The 21,803-nt window shown below is 37.0% G+C and overlaps 1 protein-coding gene across 3 annotated transcripts in view; it reads right to left on the bottom strand.

The window, feature by feature from the left end:
• The window catches only part of VPS8 (VPS8 subunit of CORVET complex), a 200,586-nt gene extending 179,110 nt beyond the window's left edge, over positions 1 to 21,476 (bottom strand). Inside the window, exons 1-4 of one of the 3 annotated variants that reach the window (XM_081138242.1) lie at positions 21,418 to 21,476; positions 19,581 to 19,805; positions 8,484 to 8,731; positions 7,346 to 7,414 (exon numbers count right to left, since the gene is read on the bottom strand). In XM_081138242.1, the coding sequence (XP_080994368.1) occupies positions 7,346 to 7,414; positions 8,484 to 8,636 (222 nt within the window). In that variant the 5' untranslated portion in view covers positions 8,637 to 8,731; positions 19,581 to 19,805; positions 21,418 to 21,476. Of the gene's footprint in view, positions 1 to 7,345; positions 7,415 to 8,483; positions 8,732 to 15,374; positions 15,493 to 19,580; positions 19,806 to 21,417 lie in introns of those variants that run through there. The other 2 variants (XM_081138241.1, XM_081138243.1) reach the window with 2 other exon arrangements.
• Positions 21,477 to 21,803: the final 327 nt, after the last annotated feature.

Below are 21,803 nucleotides of genomic sequence, written 5' to 3'. Positions count from 1 at the left end.
AACAGTCACATTCTTATTTCTGCTTTTCACCTCTTTTTTATGCATTGTTATTGACCAGAGATGCCTAGCACAGAATTAAATCTCAACTCTAAATAGATATCTTTCTACAAAAAGTTGACTCCAAAAATTTCTTTCTTGTAGCAGGAAGAAGCAGGAGCAGTTATGCAGATTATTGTTAGCTGCAGAATATTTCTTAAAATGCAAATTTGCATAGATGTGTTATTAGTTAACTAACAGCCAAAGGCTAATTAGAAGGAAACAAATGCCATCTGACTATAAAGAGTATGCAATGAGAAATATGACAGGCAGACAAAAGAAAGGCATTCTGGGTTGGAAAGAGCACATGCAAACACAGTGATTTCATAATATGGATTTTGCCCATGGAAAAGGGAGTAGTCCAAAATGTCTGGAGTATATGGAGTAGGAGTTGGAGGTGGTCCTTGAAAGATAAGATGGAACCCAAATAGTAGAGCCTTATATTCCACTGAGCTAGGTGACAGCAGAGTTCATGTCTATCTAGTCCAACACTGTATCCCTAGTGCCTAGTACAATATCTGACACAAAATCAGTACTCATTTGTTTAATGAATTAGCGTACTATATAGAGTAGGCAGTGGGAAGGCAACTGAGACTTTTAAGTGGACACTCATGATGGGAACCATGTTTAAAAAAAATAAATGGGGCGGTGTGAAGATAGATGAGGGAAGAAGGGGGAAACTGAAGCAGGGAGACTACTAAGAACCAGTTAGAAGGCTATTGCAACATCAAGGAAGGAGAGGAGAGTCCAGCCTAGGAATGCAACAGAAGAGATCAAGAGAAAGAATTATGAAAGAGATATTACTGAGATAAAATCCTAAATCCCTGGTTACCACTTAAATGGGGGGAAGGGAGCCATGGGGTTAAAGGGGAAGTCAAAGAAGATTCCAAGGTTTCCAGCTTGGGCAGCTAGGTAAAAGATGGTATTACTGAGGTAAGAAAACAGAAGAATAGCAGATAAAGCAGAATGAGGAGTTTAGCTTTGAACAGGTGGATTCTGAGCAAAAGACATTAAAGAAAAAATGTTCTGATCATAACTTCTCTTTCAGCTGGACTACCTTCTGTCTTACCATTTCATCAATGCTCTTAAGAGAGCAGTTCATACTCATTATCTCTACTTTCTCCATGCATTACTAGCTACTAACAACTACCCTTGCTGAAGTTACTTAGCCAAATCCACTGGCCTATTTTACGTTAGCAAGTTCTTGCCCTCTGTGCATCATTCAACGCTATTGAGCATTCCCTGCTTCCTGAAACTCTCTCTTCCCTTGGGCTCTAGTACATCTCTGCTGGTAGCCCTCCAGCTTACGTGGTCTCTTCTATCAGTCATGTTCTGCTTTCTCCTCAGCCCAACCTTTAATGATGCTGTTCCCCAGGGTTATATTCTTAGCTCTCTTCCTGCTTCATACGCTTACTATATAAACAAGCTAGCCCATGCCTACAGCTTCAAGTACCATGTCATGCTAATGGCTTCAAAATCTGTATCTTCAGAGTCAATCTTTCTCTTGAGATTTAGCTCATATTTCCAACTGCTTTTCAGATATCTCCACACACAAGTCTGCTAAGAACAGGGTTAGGGTTAGCAAGGAAATATTATTTTACTTGAGAGCTATACAAGAGCAGAACAACTGCTATAGGAAAAGGGAAAATAAATAATTCAGAAACAAGAATTATAGCACAAAGGTCTTAAACAAGACAATCAGAATCTTATTTGATTTTCTTAAACACCTGGGGGTACAATTAAAAAAAAAACAGATCAGCTGCCTGGCTGGGCATGGCTCAGTGGTTGAGCACTGACGTAGGATCCAGGAGACTGAGGTTCAATTCCCAGTCAGGGCACATGCCCGAGGTTGTGGGCTCAATCCCCAGTCGGGGGCATGCAGGAGGCAGCCAATCAATGACGACTCTCTAATCATTGATGTTTCAACTATCTCTCTCCCTATCCCTTCCTCTCTCTGAAATCAATAAAGATATATTAAAAAACAAATAAACAACAAACAAAAACAACAAACAGATCAGCTAAGTTAAGCCAGGGTGGAAAGCTTACAGGGTAAGTGAAAGAAAAAGTGAAAAAAAGAAGAGAATTGTTGATATGAATAAGGCTGAATTTAAAATTACTAGCTATATAGTACATATTGATTCTCCCAAAATATGTAAAATCTATATAATTCTATTAAATTTAAGCTGGTGTGTGTCAACTAATAAAGTGATTCTAAAACTTATATGGAAATGCAAAAAAACAAGAATAAGAAAGGCAATATTGAAAAACAACAAAGCTGGAATATTGCAGCTATTAGGTATCAAGACCTATTATAAAGGTTCACACATTAGAATGTGATATTGGGGCAATATAGAAAGACCAATGGAATTAAGTCAACGTATATGACCACCTGATTTACAACAAAAGTGACACCACAGAGAAGAATCACACCATCACACACAAAAACATCTCAGATGACTTGCAGATCTATCTAATTGTGAAAGGAAGAACAATAAGAATTTTTAAAAAATAAGATAGCATCATCATGACCTTGGAATTTGCAAAATTTTCTTAAACAGGACACATAAAAAAAACCATAATGAAAAAACCTAATAAGGTTTTTGAAGTAAATTAACATAATGAATTACATTAAGAACTTCTGGTCATCAAAAGAAACCATTAATAGAGTGAAAAAGTAACCCAGAGAATGGAAGTAGACATTTGCAATATATATTTAATAAAGAGCTTATATCCATACCATATAAAGAACTCCTATAAGTTTAAAAAACAAACAAACAACAAAACAGTTCAATAGAAAAGTGGGGAAAGACATAAAAAGGAAATTCACAAAATAGATATCCAAATGTCCAAATATATGTCAAGGTACCCAGTTTAATCAATCTCCAGGGAATTTCAGATTAAAACTATGATGTGATACCACTACACACTGATAAGAAAGAATGCCTAAGTGAAAAAGAGAGAAAAATTCAGAAGTTGGTGAGGATAGGGTAACCAGAAGTCCCATATATTGTGCTGGAAGTATATATTACTACCACCACTCTGAAAAACCATGGCAGTATCTACCAAGGCTGAACATGTCCATATCTGATGACTCAGCAATTCTACACCTAGGTTTATACCCCATAGAAATGTGTGTGTATCGATATGTATGTGTGTATACAGAGCTAAAGACATGAATAAGAATATTCACAGCAGCACTTTTCATAGTAGCCAGAAAATGGAAATTACACAAATGCCCATTAACAGCAGAATGAATAAATAATGGTACATACATAAAAATTTTATACAGCAATGGGAATGAACAATTGCATGCAAAAATATGAATGAATCTAAAGACATAATATTGAGAAAAATAAACCAGACACCCAAAACCACATACTGTATAATTCCATTTATATGAAGTTCAAAGAAGGTAAGCTAGTCAATGGTGGTAGAAGTTAGGATGGTTTGGGTACTGAAGGAGCTTCTGGGGTGCTAGTAAAGTTTTATTTCTTCATCTGGATTCTGGTTACACAGGGCGTTCAGTTTGTGAAAACTCACCAAGCTGTATACTTATAGTTTCTGCGCTTTGTCTATATGTATGTTATACTTCAATAAAAAGTTCAAAAGAAATTTCTGACAGCACAATGCAACAGTAGGATTGAAGTGAAGCCAGGACTACTCTCAGAGACTGGGAGGCTAGGAAGGATCAAGAGATTTGGTCTTGATGAGGTCAAAGACCAGGTTTAATGGAAGGGAATGGCAGGGGAGGTTGTTATGGTTAGAGAATGGAATTTCAAAATTAAAAACCTCAGAGATAGCACAGCTCCAAAGGATGACAAGGCCTGGCAACATTATTTCATACCCTAAATTCTGAGATTTAGGGTGTCTCAGTAATCTCTAATCTTTCCATTCTGTAAATATCTTGTAAGTCTATTTCTTCCCAGCCTCTCTTCATGTTGAAGAACATTTGCATCCACGTATCCTAGAGCAAGTGCTTACTTAAACTTTCTACTTCTGCCACTTTCATTTTTTTCTTTTTAAAAATCATTTCCTTTAATCCATTTTCCCCCTTACAGTCTTCATAATATCCTACAACTTAAATTATTTTTACTTTCACTTATCAACCTACCTACCTCCCTTGAGGTGTGAAGGCTGGCCAATTTATTTATTTATTTTTTACATTTTAATGAATTTATTGGGGTGATATTGGGTAATAAAATTATATAGGTTTCAGGTATACGGTTCTATAATACATCATCTGTATATTGTATTGTGTGTTCACCACCCCAAGTCAAGTCACCTTCCATCACCACTTATCCTCCTTTACCCTCTTCTACCTTACCACATTCCCCTTTCCCTCTGGTAATTACCATACTGTTGTCTGTATCTATAAGGGTTTTTTTTCCTTTGCTTAATCCCTTCACCTTTTTCACCCAGCCCCTCAATACCCCCCCTCAGACAACTGTCAGTCTGTTCTCTGTATTGATGAGCCTGTTTCTAGTTTGTTTGTTAGTTCATTTTGTTAATTAGATTCCACATATAAGTGAAATCACATGGTACTTCTCTTTCTCTGACTGGCTTATTTCACTTAAAATAATACTCTCCAGGTCCATCCATACTATTGCGAAAGTTAACATTTCCTTCTTTTTTACGATAAAGTAGTATTCCACTGTGTAAATGTAACACAGCTTTTTTATCCACTCATCTACTGATGGACACGGGCTTTTTCCAAATCTTGGCTATTGTAAACAACTCTGCAATGAACACAGAGGTGCATATATTCTTTTGAATTAGTGTTTTGGGTTTCTTCAGATATATTCCCATAAATGGAATTGCTGGGTCATAAAGCAGTTTCATTTTTAATTTTTTGAGTAAACTCCATACTGCTTTCCACAGTGGCTACACCAATCTGCATTCCTGCCAACAGTGCATGAGCATTCCCTTTTATTTACATCTTTGCCAACAGTTGTTTGTTGATTTACTGCTGATAGCCATTCTGATAGATGAGGTGACATCTCATTGTGGTTTTAATTTGCATTTCTCTGAGGATTAATGACATTGAGTATCTTTTCATATGTCTATTGGCCATCTGTATGTCCTCTTTGGAGAATTGTCTATTCAAGTCCTTTGCCCATTTTTTAATTGAATTGTTTGTTTTTCTGGTGTTGGGTTTTATAAATTTTGGATATTAACCCTTTATCATATGTATCATTGGTGAACATGTTCTCCCATTCAGTGGGCTGTCTTTTCATTTTGTTGATGGTTTCCTTTGCTGTGCAAAAACCTTTTAGTTTGATGTAGTCCCATTTGTTTATTTTTTCTTTTGTTTCCCTTGCCCAAGGAGCTATATCGAAAAAAATATTGCTACAAGAAATGTCCGACATTTTACTGCCTATGTTTTCTTCTAGGATTTTTATGATTTTGAGTATAACATTTAAGTCTTTAACCCATTTTGAGTTTATCCTTGTGTATGGTGTAAGAAGGTGGTCTAGTTTCATTTTTCTGCATGTATCTGTCCAATTTTCCCAACACCATTTATTGAATAGACTGTTTTACCTCATTGTATGCTTTTGCCTCCTTTGTCAAATATTAATTGACCATAAAGGCTTGGGTTATTTCTGGGTGCTCTGTTCTGTTCCACAAATCTACATGTCTGTTTTTATGCCAGTACCATGCTGTTTTGATTACTATGGCCATGTAGTATAGTTTGATATCAGGTAATGTGATTCTTCCAGCCCAACTTTGTTCTTCTTTTTCAAAATTGCTGTGGCTGTTCAGTGTCTTTTGTGTTTCCACATACATTTTTTGGAATATTTGTTCTAGCTCTTTGAAATACACCAGTGGTATCTTGATAGGAATTGAGTTGAATCTATAGATTTTTTTGGGGCAGTATGGACATTTTAATGATGTTAATTCTTCTTATCCATGAACACAATATATCCTTCCATTTATTTGTATCTTCTTCAGTTTCCTTCTTCAGTGTCATAATTTTCCAAGTATTGGTATTTTACATCCTTGGTTAAATTATTTCCTAGGATTATTTTTTTTGATGCAATTATAAATGGGATTGTTTTCTTAGTTTCCCTTTCTGATAGTTCGTTATTGATATATAGAAATGCAACTAATCTCTGGATATTTATTTTGTATCCGGCTACTTTACTGAATTCATTCATCAGTTCTAATAGTTTTTTGGTGGAATCTTTAGGGTTCTCTATATACATTATCATGTCATCTTCAAACAATGACAGTTTTATTCTTCCTTTCCAATTTGGATGCCTTTTATTTCTTCTTCTTGTCTGATTGCTGTGGCCAGGACTTTCAGTACTATGTTGAATAAGAGTGTTGAAAGCCGACATCCTGTCTTGTTCCTGATCTTAAAGGAAACACTTTAGTTTTTGCCCATTGGGTATGATGTTGGCTATGGGTTTCTCCTACATTGCCTTTATTATGTTGAGGTATTTTCCCACTTTGCTGAGAGTTTTTATTATAAATGGGTGCTAGATTTTATCAAATGCTTTTTCTTCATCTATTGATATGATGATGTGATTTTTTTATCCTTCATTTCGTTTATTTGGATGTGTATCACGTTTATTGATTTGCGGATATTGTACCAACCTTGCATCCCTGGAATAAATCCCAGTTGATCGTAGTGTATGATCTTTTTAATGTATTGCTGGATCTGGTTTGCTCAAACTTTGTTGAGAATTTTTGCATCTATAGTCATCAGGGATATTGGCCTATAATTTTCTTTCTTTGTAGTGTCTTTTTTTTTTTTTTAAATATATCTTTATTGATTTCAGAGAGAGGAAAGGAGAGGGAGAGAGAGAGCTAGAAACATCAATGATGAGAGAGTCATTGATCGGCTGTGACCCAGAACCCGGGCATGTGCCCTGACTGGGAATCGAACCCTGATCGCCTGGATCCTAGGTCGACGCTTAACCGCTGAGCCACGCCCGGCCGGGCTGTAGTGTCTTTATACTGGGCACAGAGATGAACAAGGCCTGGCTTCTGCCCTTGAGAAGCTCACAGTCTAAATCAGCACTGTCCAAAAGAACCTTCTGCAAAGATAGAAATATTTTGCATCTATGCTGTTCACTATAATAGCCACTAACCACATGTGGAGTACTGAGCACTTGAAATGTGCCTCATACAACTGAGGATTTGAAATTTCAATTCTTATTTAACTGTAATTAATGTAAATTTAAATTGCCACATGTGACTAGTGGCTCCCACATTGGACAGTACAGACAGATTTTGATACATACACTATAACTAACCCAGAAGTATTAAATTTAATGCCATAAAATGATCACTAATATATACTTACCTCATTTAGTATGCTTTCCAGTGTTGGAGGAGTATCAACTTGAGGAATATCAAACTCCTTGTCATCAATCTAAATAGGGAAAAGAAATTAACGCTCACATAATAATGTTTTCCCTCTTATAATCATGACGGTTTTAATTAATTTACAACCATTATCAATTAAGAGACAAACATACCACCAAACTGGTAACACAGAGAGCCAACTCAATAAAAATCCATGGTAATGAGGGTCAGGTCAAAAGACTACAGAATTGTTTTCTTTCCTGTACACATATTCAGTGATTATCAAAGACAAATATGCACTGACTGCACCATCCTGACAGCCCTTTCCAGAAAGCTTCTGTTGAAGGACTTTGGCATCTGTTTTCTTAGACATGACAAAACAGCATGTTTTATGATAATCCCTAATTTTCTAAGTTTAGACATAAGTCATATAAGCAATATACAAAGGTTTGACATTGCATTTCTTAGTTATTTCATAAATTATGTTGAGAATAATTAGGTTAAACAACTTATTAAATATTCTCATGGACACAAAAAACAAATCAATGAGGGGAAAATCACTATGTAAGAATTCTAAATCTATCACTAGTTCTATGCTCTTAAGTCATTTAATATAGCTGCATTTCAGTTTCTTCCTTCATAAATGGATTACCAGAGTATTGTGAAGCTCAAATGAGAACATGTATTACAGTGTTTCATAAACTAAAATGAACTATACCAGCGATTTTCAACCTTTTTCATCTCATGGCACACATAAACTACTAAAATTCTACAGCACACCAAAAAATATACTTTTTGCTGATCTGACAAAAAAAATAGGTATAATTTTGATTCATTCACACTGGACAGCTATTGTTGTGTTGGCTGTTGTCATTTTTTTATTTGACAATCTAAGGGAAAAGAAGTCAGTGCCCCTGACTAAACAGTAAGGTACTGAACGTTTTAAAAATTCTTATAGCACATGGGTTGAAAATCGCTGAACTGTACAAATGAAGAGTGATATTATCTCATAACACTGTAGGAAGACTCTTATTAACCCATGCAAAAATGATAGATTTAGAGTCTTTGAGTCATAAAGTACACTCTAATCAACATTTTGGCTAAACATCATCACTTAACAAAAGTTGAATTTTTACCAGATCATTTTTGAACTCCAGTTCCTTATCCAGATCTATGTAAGAGAATTTGGAAAGCGAAGCTTCTAGATTGAAGGATTTATTCAGTTCTTCTTCAGTAGTCTTGGCACAGAGACTCTGTTCTACATTTTCATGGTCTGGTTCATTTTCCATATTTACTTTTAAGAATTGTATTCAGTCAATCCAAGCAAGTTTTTGTTTGTTTTGTTTTTTGGCCTTAGATCATGATGACCTGAATGATGATCTCTCTTCAAAAAAGAAAATAATACGTTGTTTAGATTTCCTCAACTAGACATTCTGAAACTTACTTGGTCAGACTTTTGTGGAAACTCAATCATCTGATTATAGTCAAACGGAAATTTACAGTACGGTATGGGGATATGATATGGAGGTAGGGTTTCTATGGGAGCATAAAGGAGGAACATCTAACTCAGGAGTCTAGAAAGTGACCCTCCACCCAAAGTCATAAGCCTGGTGATAGTGACAGGCTTGGGATAAACTCAGCCACTAGACCTGGTACTAACTAGATTTATGTATGTAAGAGCATAAGGGTAAACTGGTGCCAAAAGCTACAATTAACCCCTTCCTCACATTCCTAAACCTTAGAGTGGATCTCCAGTTCCTCTGTAGACAAGCATATAGACCATCTTTGTCACTGGTATCCATTCAGGGCACAGATCTCTCAGGAAGCCTTATGTAGACACAAAGGGCCCAGAATGGTTAGCTAGTCGCTTAATATGACACTAGCAAATCTAAGGGTTCAGATTAATTGGGGTAAGTAACAATGATGCTGAAATGAAATAATTCCACCAACTAGAGATTTCTAGAAAGAAAGCTAGTATAGAGAAACAAGGACATTTTCAGGGAAAACTGAAATACTAAAAAAAAAAAAAAAAAAAAAAAGCAATTTTTTTGTAGGTTTTGCAGCTCTAAATAATACAGTACCATATCAAAAAGAAACAGGCAATTTCATTTACTCGCAAAATTGTCCAGCAAAGAATTGTCTGCAAAATTTCTAGAAAACTGCCCGGCCGGCCGTGGCTCAGTGGTTGAGCATCGACCTGGGATCCAGGTAATTGGGGTTTGATTCCCAGTCAGGGCACATGCCCGGGTTGTGGGCTCGATCCCCAGTCAGGGGCATGCAGAAGGCAGCCGGTCAATGACTCTCTCATCACTGATGTTTCTATCTCTCTCTCTGCCTCTCCTTTCCTCTCTCTGAAATCAATAAAGATATATTAAAAAAAAAAAAATTCTAGAAAACTAAAAATATAGTCACGAAAAAATAATTATAAGTTCAATGATTAAATTTACTTTTAAATGTTTTTAGTTTATGTTATAATTAGACTCCAAGTGACCAAACTTTTAAAACCTGGTTAGAATAAAGAAACAAAAATATGAAAACAGAAACAATGTCATAGTAATGATAATAAAATCAACTCTTCCCACCATACAAACTCCTCTTACTCTTACTCCTTAGTGATGTGAAGGTAAAAAAAGGCTGACAACCACTGAGCCACTGAAAGAATCTTTTAAAAGGGAGTGGAGAATTAGTTGTTTTTTAAAAAATATATAACATGCCCAAAACACAAAATTTTATCTAATTAGGCTCATTTTTCTTTATTTTAATTTATTTTTTATCACCATTTATCCCCTGTATACCTGCACTTAAAATTAATTTCACTTCCTTTAGTGTTTCAGTTTTGTCAGACTAATAGAATTAATATCTACTATGTATAAGACTCATGAAGACTGGTTTTTTAAAAGCTGAGACCATTTTTTTCTAGCTAGTACATTTGGTGTATTACTAAATAGAGATTAATGTCTTTCACATGTTACAGAAGATAGACTCTAGGCTCTGTTCTATAAAACACATGTATTAAATATATTCCTAGAAGACATCATAGACGGTACTCTGTATCTGGCAACATTAGAAAGTATCTTTCCAATCTCAGTTACTAAATGTACTGTTTCTTTTGCAATAAGCCAAATATGGTAGCAATATTAGCATTTATATGCCTTTCTTCAAAGAAAACTGAGTTGGCTCATGAAAAATTACTTCTTAATAAAGTTCGCTCTTATTTGTACCACTTAGCAAATATGATTATAATTAGTCAAGGGTGTTTGCAAACATGCACAATCTAATTTACATTCAGTGGTTCCTGAGGACAGTTTCTGAGATTTATTCACACATACACACACAAACACGTATTTTTAAATAGTGGAAAAGACCACAGAAAAAAAGGAAAACTTTTGTTTAAATGATCAATAACCTAAAATGTTTCATTCTTTGCATTTGTCTTTCCAAAATAACTCATAAAGGAAAACAATTCTTTTCTGGCTCCTGCCATGCTACCCTATTTCCTTTCCAACCTTCACCTCACTGAGCTCCTGTGATTGATGTGATGTGGTAGCAAAGTGGAAAGAACACAAGTCAAAGAGTCAATTAAAATCATGTTTGAATCTGGGCTTTACCAGTTCCTACCTGTAACCTTGGTCAATCTGTACCTTTCGGAGTCTCTCTATTTTTACATCTGTTAAGATGAACTCCTGTGGCCCTTGGTGTTGTTTACACAGAGCAGCACCTCTTGTTCTGGGAAGGGCTCCTTCAAACATGTGGTTCTTGTGGAGGCTGCCAATCAAAAATCCCCTAGTAATAGAGATTGCCTAAAGTAGCCAGAGTCCTTCACCAGGATTCATTAAAATAGAACTGGTGAGGAACAGCCATTTCCACTGTTTTCTAAACAATGAGTAATAAGGCTGGACAGCACCCTCACCCTAGACCTGCCCCCAGCTCACCCTGTTCTGCAGAAAAGGAGATCATTTATTCAACACATATCAAACAAACACCTACTATGCATTTGTTACTAGGAATCCACCTCTAAGGACAGAATTTACATTCTGAGTACAGATTCTTTAGCAAGAATGAAATCAACCCACAAACACAAGTAGAAAAGAAGAGGGAAGAGTGTCTTGATATCATTCAAGCCCTAAGTTTCCAACCTTCTATGAAGTTAGCTCTGGCTATCGCCTTCAGCAATTTAGACACATAAGCCAACATCCTCTCCCAATTTTCTTTCTTTTGTCCCTTACAATTGATAGTCCCAACTCCCAGGAATGCAACTACCTATTTTGTAGAAATAAATGATACACTGACTGTAAAGCATTTAAAATAATACCTGGACACACAACAGGTTTTCAAGAAATATTAGCTATCATCATTTAAAATTTCCTCAAAATCTCCAAATCCTTCTAAAGTTTAAGGCCCTGAAACAAGATCCAGTATTTTTGTAAAGATGTAGCCCATGCTAAGCATATCAGAAGAATACCTTATCAGAAGGATAAGCTTCTACTATCACATTAGAAGTTTCTTCATGAGATGAATTGTGGGGTTTTGCCTAAGACTAGCACAGCTCCCAGCAAAGCGATACACACACTTAATAAAAACTTTTAATTATGATAAGTGTCTTATACTACTAATTCATTCTAAAAGTATGCCTTTTCTTTACATCAACTTTCTCTTTTGTCACTTACCAGCAGTTTTTCTTTTTTTTATGTTAGTCAACAAATTTTTCCAACCCAAACAGATCCGCTGAATCAAAAGGTCACAATGCTCATTTAAAAAAAAGAAAGAAAGAGTTCACTAGAGCCGCTTCTGTATATTTTTTAGAAACTGAGTTGTACCTGAACCTATCTGTGGTAGGCAGAATAATAGTGCCCAATGATGCCCATCCTAATCCCCAAAGCCTGTGGCTATGCTACCTTACATGTCAAAAGGGATTTAGTAGATGTGATGAAAGTAGGGTTTTTAGTTGGGGAGATTATCCTGGACGTCTGGTGGGTCCAATGTATCAAAAGGGTCTTGAGCAGTTGAAAAGGGAGGCAGAAAAGTGTGTCAAAGAAAGAGGTGTGACAACAGAAGCAGAGAGATGCTATATTGCAAGCTTTGAAGATGAAGGATGGGTGGCACAAGCCAAGGAATTCACTCAATTTTTAGAAGCTGCAAAAGTAGATGGATTCTCTCCTAGAGCCTCCAGAAAACCCCCAGTCCTGCCACAGCTTGAATTTAGCCTACTAAGACCGGTGCTGGATTTGTGAACTACAGAACTGTGCAGTAATAAATCTATGCTGTTTTAAGCCACTAAATTTGTGGCAATTTGTCACATTAATAATAGAGAACAAATATACTAACAAACTTCAATTAGTTTGTTTCTGACAAGATCTCCAACATTCTGAAATACTAACCCTGCCCTTGTTACTTGGTGTTGCCCAAATATTTATTGAGCAAGCTCTTCATTTCAATATGCAGAATGATGATGAAATGCTTAATATATGACACTTAATATTACACACTTGATGCAGACAGAGACTTCAGATATCATTTAAGTGCTATCTCAGTGCAAAGGTTGGCAATGAACTACTGATACTTTCCTCTTGAGATACAATTCTACGACTAGTTCTTCACCTAATCATTGGGTAACCTAGTGTTTTTATCATTCTTAAGGCAATGCCATGCCAGATAGTATCTGCAGACAACACAACAGTTAACATCAATTGTCTTAGTCTCTCCCAGAATGAAATCAGATTAATATGACAGGAAATGTATGTCACAGACTCATGATTACCCAGTATGTTGTCCTCTTCTGAGTGCTGATAAACTAATATTTTAATAATTCCGACTTAAGATTATCTGACATCTTGATAGTTCCCAAGGTTGTTCCCTACTAATAAGGTTATTCCCAACCAATGAATAATAGATTCAAGGGCCATTAAAATATATATATGTACCATATAAACAGCAATGACCCGATTATGACATTGGCCAACTGAATAATAACTCTAGAATGTGACCTAGATTAGGCAAGGTCAATGTGGAACTCTTTCAACAGTTTTTTGGTTTTGGTTTTTTCACTTTGGAAAACATTCCCAACTGTTCTCAAGTTCCAGGATCTTAGAACTTTTTTACAGTGAAATCAAATCAACTGTGTGTTACTGTTGTTGTTGTTTTTAATTTACTATGTCCCAGAAAGATATCACAAAATCATGATATGGAAACTATTTTACATGCCAATTTGTTTCTGGCTTTCCCAATCCAAGTATTTTTCCTCTTCCATTTATGTCTTTGCTTTGTTGTATCTTCCTGTGGTTTGTTTTGTAAAAAAAAATAATAATAATACAATAGAGGATTAAATTCTATTAGTTTTCTACTATATTTCTCAGGTAAATGGACTCATTTTTAACAGCTCCCCAATGCCTACAGGATAAAGTTACAAATTCTAAGCCTATGATTCCAGACAGCACATGAGTTGAACCTACTTTCCTTTACAACTAAACTACTATTTGTATTCAGTCCTTCAAAAACAGTTTCCACTTTCCCTCCATGTCTGCTTACTCTACTTCACCTTCCCTTTCCTTTTCTTCTCCATTTATCTGAGTTCCTTCTTTCCTTCTTCCTTCTGGGCACCCTCCTTCCCCCAAGCATCCTCTGAATCCAGAATGCATATCTTCTTTAGAACAGTGTCATGCCACTTTCCTCATACTGATTCATTAGGTAACTTACCATGTGACTATGTCTTCTCTCCCCAACTATACAATAAAAATGGGGCCATGCTTCTTTGTATACTCCACATCACTGGGCCCAATGACTTACATAGCTATGTAAACATTCAATAAATATTTGCTAACACAGAAACTGGAAGATAGGAATAACACCTGTGTTGCAAATTAAATACATCAGTTTTATTTCCTGTAATTGTTAAACTCCAGAGGATATTGTCTCATAGCATATAGGAATCTACGCCATAATAAGCCAAGTTACAACTGAGTTTTACCTTTATTTATTCAGACTTTTCAACTACTGCTGATCATATTCATCCTTCAGATACCAGCTAAAACTTTGATTCCTAAAAAAGCCTTTTTTGTCCTGGTCAACTAGACTAGGTTCCCTATTAATACACACCTACAATATTGTCCTCTTTATTACACTAATCGTATCATGATCATTTCTTCAGTGTCTGAACCACCACTCCTTCCCCTCTACTGGGACTCGGGTTCCAGGAGAGCAAAGACCAGATGAGTCTTGTTCACTATTGTATGCCCAATGCCTAATTACACAGTAGCTAATCAACCCACCAATCCAGCCAGCCCATCATCCCCTCCCTCATTCCCTAGGTAAACAGCCAAGAAACACTTTATCACTGGTTTCCAGAGCTTCAAAGAGCAGTTCTGGTCATTCAAAATAAGATGTGATTAGTCCTATACCAAAAAGCCTACCACCTTGCAAGTTCCACTCTTTACATCTAGGTGAGATTTTTTTTAAATCCATAACACTGATTTTATTTTTAGTGATCATTTTGCTCATGTGTAACATGACAAAAACTCTACAATTTCAGATGTTTCATGTTCTTTTTCATTAATTCAGCCTATAGGTCAAGATGAAAACAGTGAAAATATATCACATGTCCATTCAATCTACAGGAATTCAACTATTATCTACAACAAAGGGAAAGAGATTTAAAAAAAAAAAAAAAAGACTCACAAAGAGCTAGGGACTCTGTATACGGTTCCACTCAATAACTACATGCTTCAGCGTGAGCCTGGGAGAGGAAATGGGTATCTGCTGTCCTTTTGGTCAGTCTCAGTTTTTGCATGCACGAGCAATTTCATCTGTGCTCAAAATAACAAACAGCATGCCATTCCATTCCAATATGCAGCAAAAACTGGCTGTGCTGGAATTCCTGAGAGATCCTATGTCAGTCTCCAACATGACTCCTTCCCAGGGTACTTTGAGGGTACTCCATTTTCAAGGGTACTCAATTTCACCTTACTCATGTACTTTAGAAACAGACCCTGTGTTTGATGCAATGCTACTATATACTGAGATGAGCTGCTTACCTGACCCCTGAGTTTCTTTCCAAGAACAGGCCCATTTAGGTAACTACGGTCCCAGCGCTTAGAGCTGCCACTATGAAAATGCCTAAATTGTTTCCTTTTCTCTTCTCTTGGTAAATGTCTAAAAGAGAAGAGTGATCATTTAAAACTTAGGAAGTACATACAGAACAATAAATGTTAAAAAGAAAAGTGAAGGAAAAGAAGAGTGCCTGATATGGAACATTCTCAAGGAATTCATACATTGGGGCCGAAAACTAGCCTCAACAAATTTAAGATTGAAATCATACCAAGCATATTCTCTAACCACAACACTTTGAAATTTGAAATCAACTGCAAGAAGAAAGCTGGAAAAACCACAGATATGTGAAGATTAAACAACATGCTACTGACCAATGACTGGGTCAAAGAAGTAATAAAAGAAGAGATGAAAAGATAGAGACAAATGAGAATGACAATAAGACATATCAAAAAATTTTAGGATGCAGCAAAAGTGGTAATAAGAAGGAAGTTTACAGCATTACAGGCCTACCTCAAGAAACAAAAGAAATCTCAAATAACCTATCATTTCACCTTAAAGAACTAGAAAAAGAACAAAACAAAGCCCGAAGACAGTAGAAGGAAGGAAATAATAAAAATGAGAGCAGAATTAAACGAAATAGAAAACAAAAAGACAACAAAAAAATTAAGGCAACAAAGAGCTGGTTCTTTGAAAAGGTAAATAAAACTGACAAATCTCTGGCTAGATTTACCAAGGGAAAAAAAGAGAAAAGGCCCAAATAAACAATATCAGAAATAAAAAAGAAATTACAAAGGACACTACAGAAATACAAAGGACTACACAAGGATACTATTAAAGGCTATACACCACCAAATTTAATAAATTAGAAGAAATAAACAAGTTCTTAGAAATAAATAACCTTCCTAGACTGAATCATGAAGAATTGGAAAATCTAAATAGACCATTCGATAGTAACGGTCTTCAAAAATCTCTCTCAAAAAAAAAGTGTAGGGCCGGATGGCTTCACTAGTGAATTCTACCAAACAGTCAAAGACTTAATACCTATGCTTCTCAAATTCTGCCAAAAAAGAGGCAATATTTCCTAACTCATTACCCTAATGCCAAAACCTCAACAAGGACAACACAAAAGAAAATGATAAGCCAATATCTCTTATGAATATACATGCAAAAATTCTAAACAAAATACTAGCAAATGGAATACAATAGTACATTTAAAAGATAATACACCATGATCAAGTGGGATTCCTTCCAGGGGCACAAGGACGTTTTTAACATACACATATCAATCAATAGGATACACTACATTAACAAAATAAAAACTAAAATCTTATGTTCATATCAATAGATGCAGAAAAAGCACTTGACAAAATACACCATACATTTATGATTAAAACACTAAAAAAAAAAACGGTATAGAAGGAAAGTACCTCAACATAAAGGCCATTATGACACTCAGCTACTATACTCAATGGTGAGAAACTGAAAGATTTTCTTCTAAGATCAGAAACAAGACAAGCATGCCCACTCTCACCACTGTTATACAACATCATATTGAAGTCCTAACCAGAGCAATCAGGCAAGAGAAAGAAATAAAAGGCATCCAAGCTGTAAATAAAGAAGTAAAACCGCCACTTTTTGCAGATGACATGATTCTATATATAAAAAACCCTAAAGACTCCACCAAAAACCTATTAGAAACAATAAATAAATAAAGTTGCAGGATACAAAATCAATGTACAAAAAATCCCTTGTATTCCTATAAACTAGCAATGAAATATCAAAAAGAAATAAAAACAATTCCATTTGCAATTGCAACAAAAAGAATATAATACCTAGGAATAAACTTAACAAAGGAGTAAAAGACCTATACACTGAAAACTACAAGGCATTGTTGAAAGAAATTGAAGAAGACACATGGAAAAATATCCCATGTTAATGGATTGTAAGAATGGCCATATTACCTCAAGCAATATACAAATATAATGCAATCCCCATCAAAATCTCAATGGCATTTTTCAAAGAAATATAACAAAAATCATTAAATTTGTATGGACCACAAAAGGCCCTGAATAGCCAAAGTAATACTGAGAAAAAAAGAACAAAGTATCATACTCCCTAACTTCAAATTATACTATGAAGCTACAATAATCAAAACAGTATGGTATGAGCAGAAAAACAGATACACAGACCAATGGAACAGTATTGAGAGCTCAGAAATAAACAGCATGTATGTACATGGGCAACTAATTTTTGACAAAGGAGTCAAAAACATACAATGGAAGAAAGAAAGCTTCTTCAATAACTGGTCCTGGGAAAATTGGAAAGCCACATGCAAAAGAATGAAATTAGACTGCTATTTGACACTATACGCAAAAATAAACTCAAAATTGATTAAAGACTTAAATATAAGATCTGAAACAATAAAATACATAGACGAAAACATAGGTACTAAACTTATGGACCTTGGTCTCTGAGAGGATTTTATAAACTTGACCCCAAAGGCAAAGGAAGTAAAAGCAAAAAAAAAAAAAGAAAAAAGGATGGGACTAAAAAAGCTTATAGACAGCAAAAGAAACCTTCAACAAAACAAAAAGGCAACCAACAAAAATGGAGCTAATATCCAAAATATGTAAAGAACTCATACAATCCAACAACGAAAAAACAATCCAATTAAAATACGAACAGAGGGCCTGAACAGACATTTTTCCAAAGACGTACAAATGGTCAACAAATACATGAAAAGATGTTCAACTTTAATAGCTATAAGGGAAATGCAAATCAAAACCACAATGAGATACCATCTCACACCTGTTAGAACGGCTATTTTCAATAAGACAAGAAAGAAACTGCTGCAGAGGATGTGGAGTAAAAGGAACCCTCATTCGCTGCTGTAAATTGGTACAGCCACTATGGAAAGTAGTATGGAAATTTCCCCCCAAAATTAAAAATAGAGCTACCATATGACCCAGCAACCCCTTTTCTGGGTATCTACCCAAAAAATTTGAAAACATTTATCCATAAAGATATATGTAACCCTATGTTCACTGCAGCATTACACACTGTAGCCAAGACATGGAAACAACCTAAGTGTTATTCAGTGAATGACTGGATAAAGAAGGTGTGGTACATACATATAATGGACTATTACTCAGCCATAAGAAAGGATGAAACACTGCCATTTGTGACAACATGGATAGATCTTGAAAGTATCACACTAAGCAAAATAAGTTAGATGGAAAAAGACAAGAACCATATAATTTCAATAATATGTGGGATATAAAACAGAAAGCAACAAATGAACAAAATAAACTAAGAGACACAGACAACAGAAGGGTGGTTACCAGAGGGGAAGGGAGGTGGTGGAGGAAGGATAAAGAGGGTCAAATATATGGTGACGGAGAGAGACTAGACTTTGGGTGGTGAGCACATAATGCAATATACAGATGATGTATTACAGAATTGTACACTTGAAACTTATATAATATTATTAACCAATGTTACCCCAATAAATTTAATTTTAAAAATAAACGACATTAAAAAAAGAAGAGTACCTGAGACCTACCTGCACATGGTGCTAAGTTACTATTATGAATCATCAGACATAACTCTGATAGCCTCATTCTAAAAAACAAAAACCTAAATCCCCTGTAACAAATACAAAACAAGAACCAAGTCTACAAATATCTATATTACGTATGAACCCTGACATTATTCATCAGCTTTATATCAATATGTGTTTGAGGCAATAAGTAAAATGAATAAAAGAGAAAAAAAATCACTTCTTTTCAGCTTCTAAGAAAGGATCTCCGTTATAAGAGATTCCATTATAAGAATCTCTGTCAAAGACTCATCCCAACCTCAGAGAACTCCTCCTAAGAAGCACATGAGCCTTGTGTGGGCTGAAATATATTCTTTTTTCTTCTTCACTGAACTGGTATGGGTGGAAAGTTAAATTCACAAAAGACAGGATTGCATTCAGTTGTAGGCTGAGTAGATGGTGGCCTTCCCACCCATCTTAATTAACTACCAATTAATTAAATTGCCACCTCAATTTGTCTTGGTTAGGTGTCAAGGAAGATGTACAGTCACAAGAGATTTATTTTTATTTTTTACTTTCTGAAAGAGCAAGAGGAGGCTTCTTGCTGAACTGCAGTGGAAAAAACAAATTCGACTACAGTTAAAACATGCACCTTCACCACCATTCCTCTGGAAAACTGCTCCTTCTTCACTCCAACCATGTAATTGGTGGTGCTGCCAGTCAAATACCATATCTGCCTAGCCAGAAGAGTAGGCAGAGAATATTCTTGAGTCCAATTTGGCCAATCAGTGTCCTTCCCTTGGTTTTGTAAATATTGAAGGTAGGAGTTTTCTCTTTACTCTGGGTGCTTGGAAACTTGGAAGATGTAACACAGGGGCTATTATACAGAATGGAGATAATTCAAACATTAATTCAAAGTTCAGTTAAGAACAGAACAGTTTAATCTTACAAATATACACATATAACACCTGAAGCTGTGGGTCAAGAGAAGATACTATCCAACCTCTGTGAAAACTATAAAAAGATCAAAAGTTAAACATACTTCATTAAGTTCAAAGGGCCTTACTTTTCATTTACACACATAACTGACTTTTGGTGTCTCAGTGGTTCAAATGTCTATGAAAAGAGCGAGATATAGCTAAAAATCAAGATATCCTAATATTCTGAGACAGACTAACATCCATCTGCTTAGTAGCGGGATGGAAAACATACATCCAGGCACAAAGGAAATATATAAAAGAAAATCACGTATTACTCTTAGAGCTCTGGAAAGAATTTTTTCACATGTAACTATGTCTCTTTAACATATGAAGCCCCATAGTTCAACCAGAATCTTGCCCACCCCCACACTTATCTTTATTCTACATTCTGTGGAACAAGCCAGCTACTGCCAGAGGATTCAATATCTACTCTCTGCTTAACTTGAACCATGAGCAAACCCCTATCTTTACACAAACATATGTAGATCCTCCATCCCCATTTGTATTAAATATACTTCAAACACACACACCTGACATGTAATTATCTCCCCATCACAGACATCTGTAGCAGAGTTGGTGCTACAAATTAACAACGTCCATGTCTGTTTGGCTTGGGTTTCGTGTGTGTTGTGTGTTTTGCGTTTTGGGGGTGGGGGGTGCAGCGCTCAGGAGGGTACGGTAGAAGGTGGATAATGCAGAGGACACAAGCTTTCCTGTCCATTCTAATATTAGTCTAATATTTAGTAGGGTACGGAGGATGCATATCTATTTGGAGAAGGCTCCAAGTGTTCTTGATTACCTATGGCCATGGAGGTAATCCTACTTCATCTCACCCTAATCTCCTTTGAAACACACCTAAACACTTTAGGCTGCTGATTCCCTCCTTCCCCAGGTACCACACTTGAGAGAACTAACCAGGCCACGGGAGTAGCCCTGAACGTTAGAGACCCACCTGTTCCCTTGCCGCCCTCACTCTGGGGCACACCTTGCAGGCAGAGAAACTGGCACCAGCCTAACAGAGTGCGCACCAATCCTAAAAGGTGGACACCCCATCTAAGCCCCAGCCTCACGCTTGGGGAGCATATTCACCCCAGTCCTCGAGGGATGGAGGAGCTTACACATGCGCCCCACGCCGAAAGGCGGGCTGCACACCTGCTCCGCCCGGGGGAGGGGTGTTATCACCGGCCTCCTACTCTCATCATCTAGGGGAGCGAGTGCACCTGTCTCTCAGCCTCCCATTCGTTTATCAGCAAGTGGAAACTGCCCGACCTAGTCCCAGGCCAAACCAAGGGCTCACCGTTCCGCCCGAGTCACCCCACCCGGCCGGTGGGCCCCGGTCCAGTTAGCCTGTCAGTGGCCGCCCCTTCAGCCACCCAGAGGCCGCGCCGCTGTCGCGCGACAGGAAAGGGCGGCGGCTCAGGGACCTGAGGTGTGTTCTTTTCCCGCCCGGCGAACAGCCCCTCACTACTGTCCCCACCCCCACCCGCACCCCCTCCCGAGATTCCTCACCTGCGCTTGTGGCCATTCCTGCCCCGGGCCCCGGCCCACGTGACCCCGCCCCCTGCTCTAGCCTTACGCACGCGCAGTGTCTACCACTACGGGCCACGCTTCCGCTTTCCTCCACTCGCCCTTGACTCGCCTGGGCGGTCCGCCCCTCTACGCCACGCCCTCACTTAAAGGGCCAGAAATACACCGTCCCACCCCAGGGACTAAGGGGTGATTAACCTCTTGGGGAACAAGAGAATGGAAATGTCGGGAGGAGCGCAGAACAATAACAGCCCTTGAGATGAGAAGAGAAACAGTTCTCCAGCCCTAAGCCAATGAATCTATCTAGCCTTTAAGAAAGTGAACCTTCTATCTTCAGCCGTCCCAGAAGGGCAATTGATTTCCCAGGC

This window comes from Miniopterus schreibersii (assembly GCF_964146895.1).
Source record: "Miniopterus schreibersii genome assembly, chromosome: 5".
NCBI classification, from domain to species: domain Eukaryota; kingdom Metazoa; phylum Chordata; class Mammalia; order Chiroptera; family Miniopteridae; genus Miniopterus; species Miniopterus schreibersii.
The sequence above is the reverse complement of the archived record's forward strand: the minus strand, read 5'-3'. Positions and strand labels throughout refer to the sequence as shown.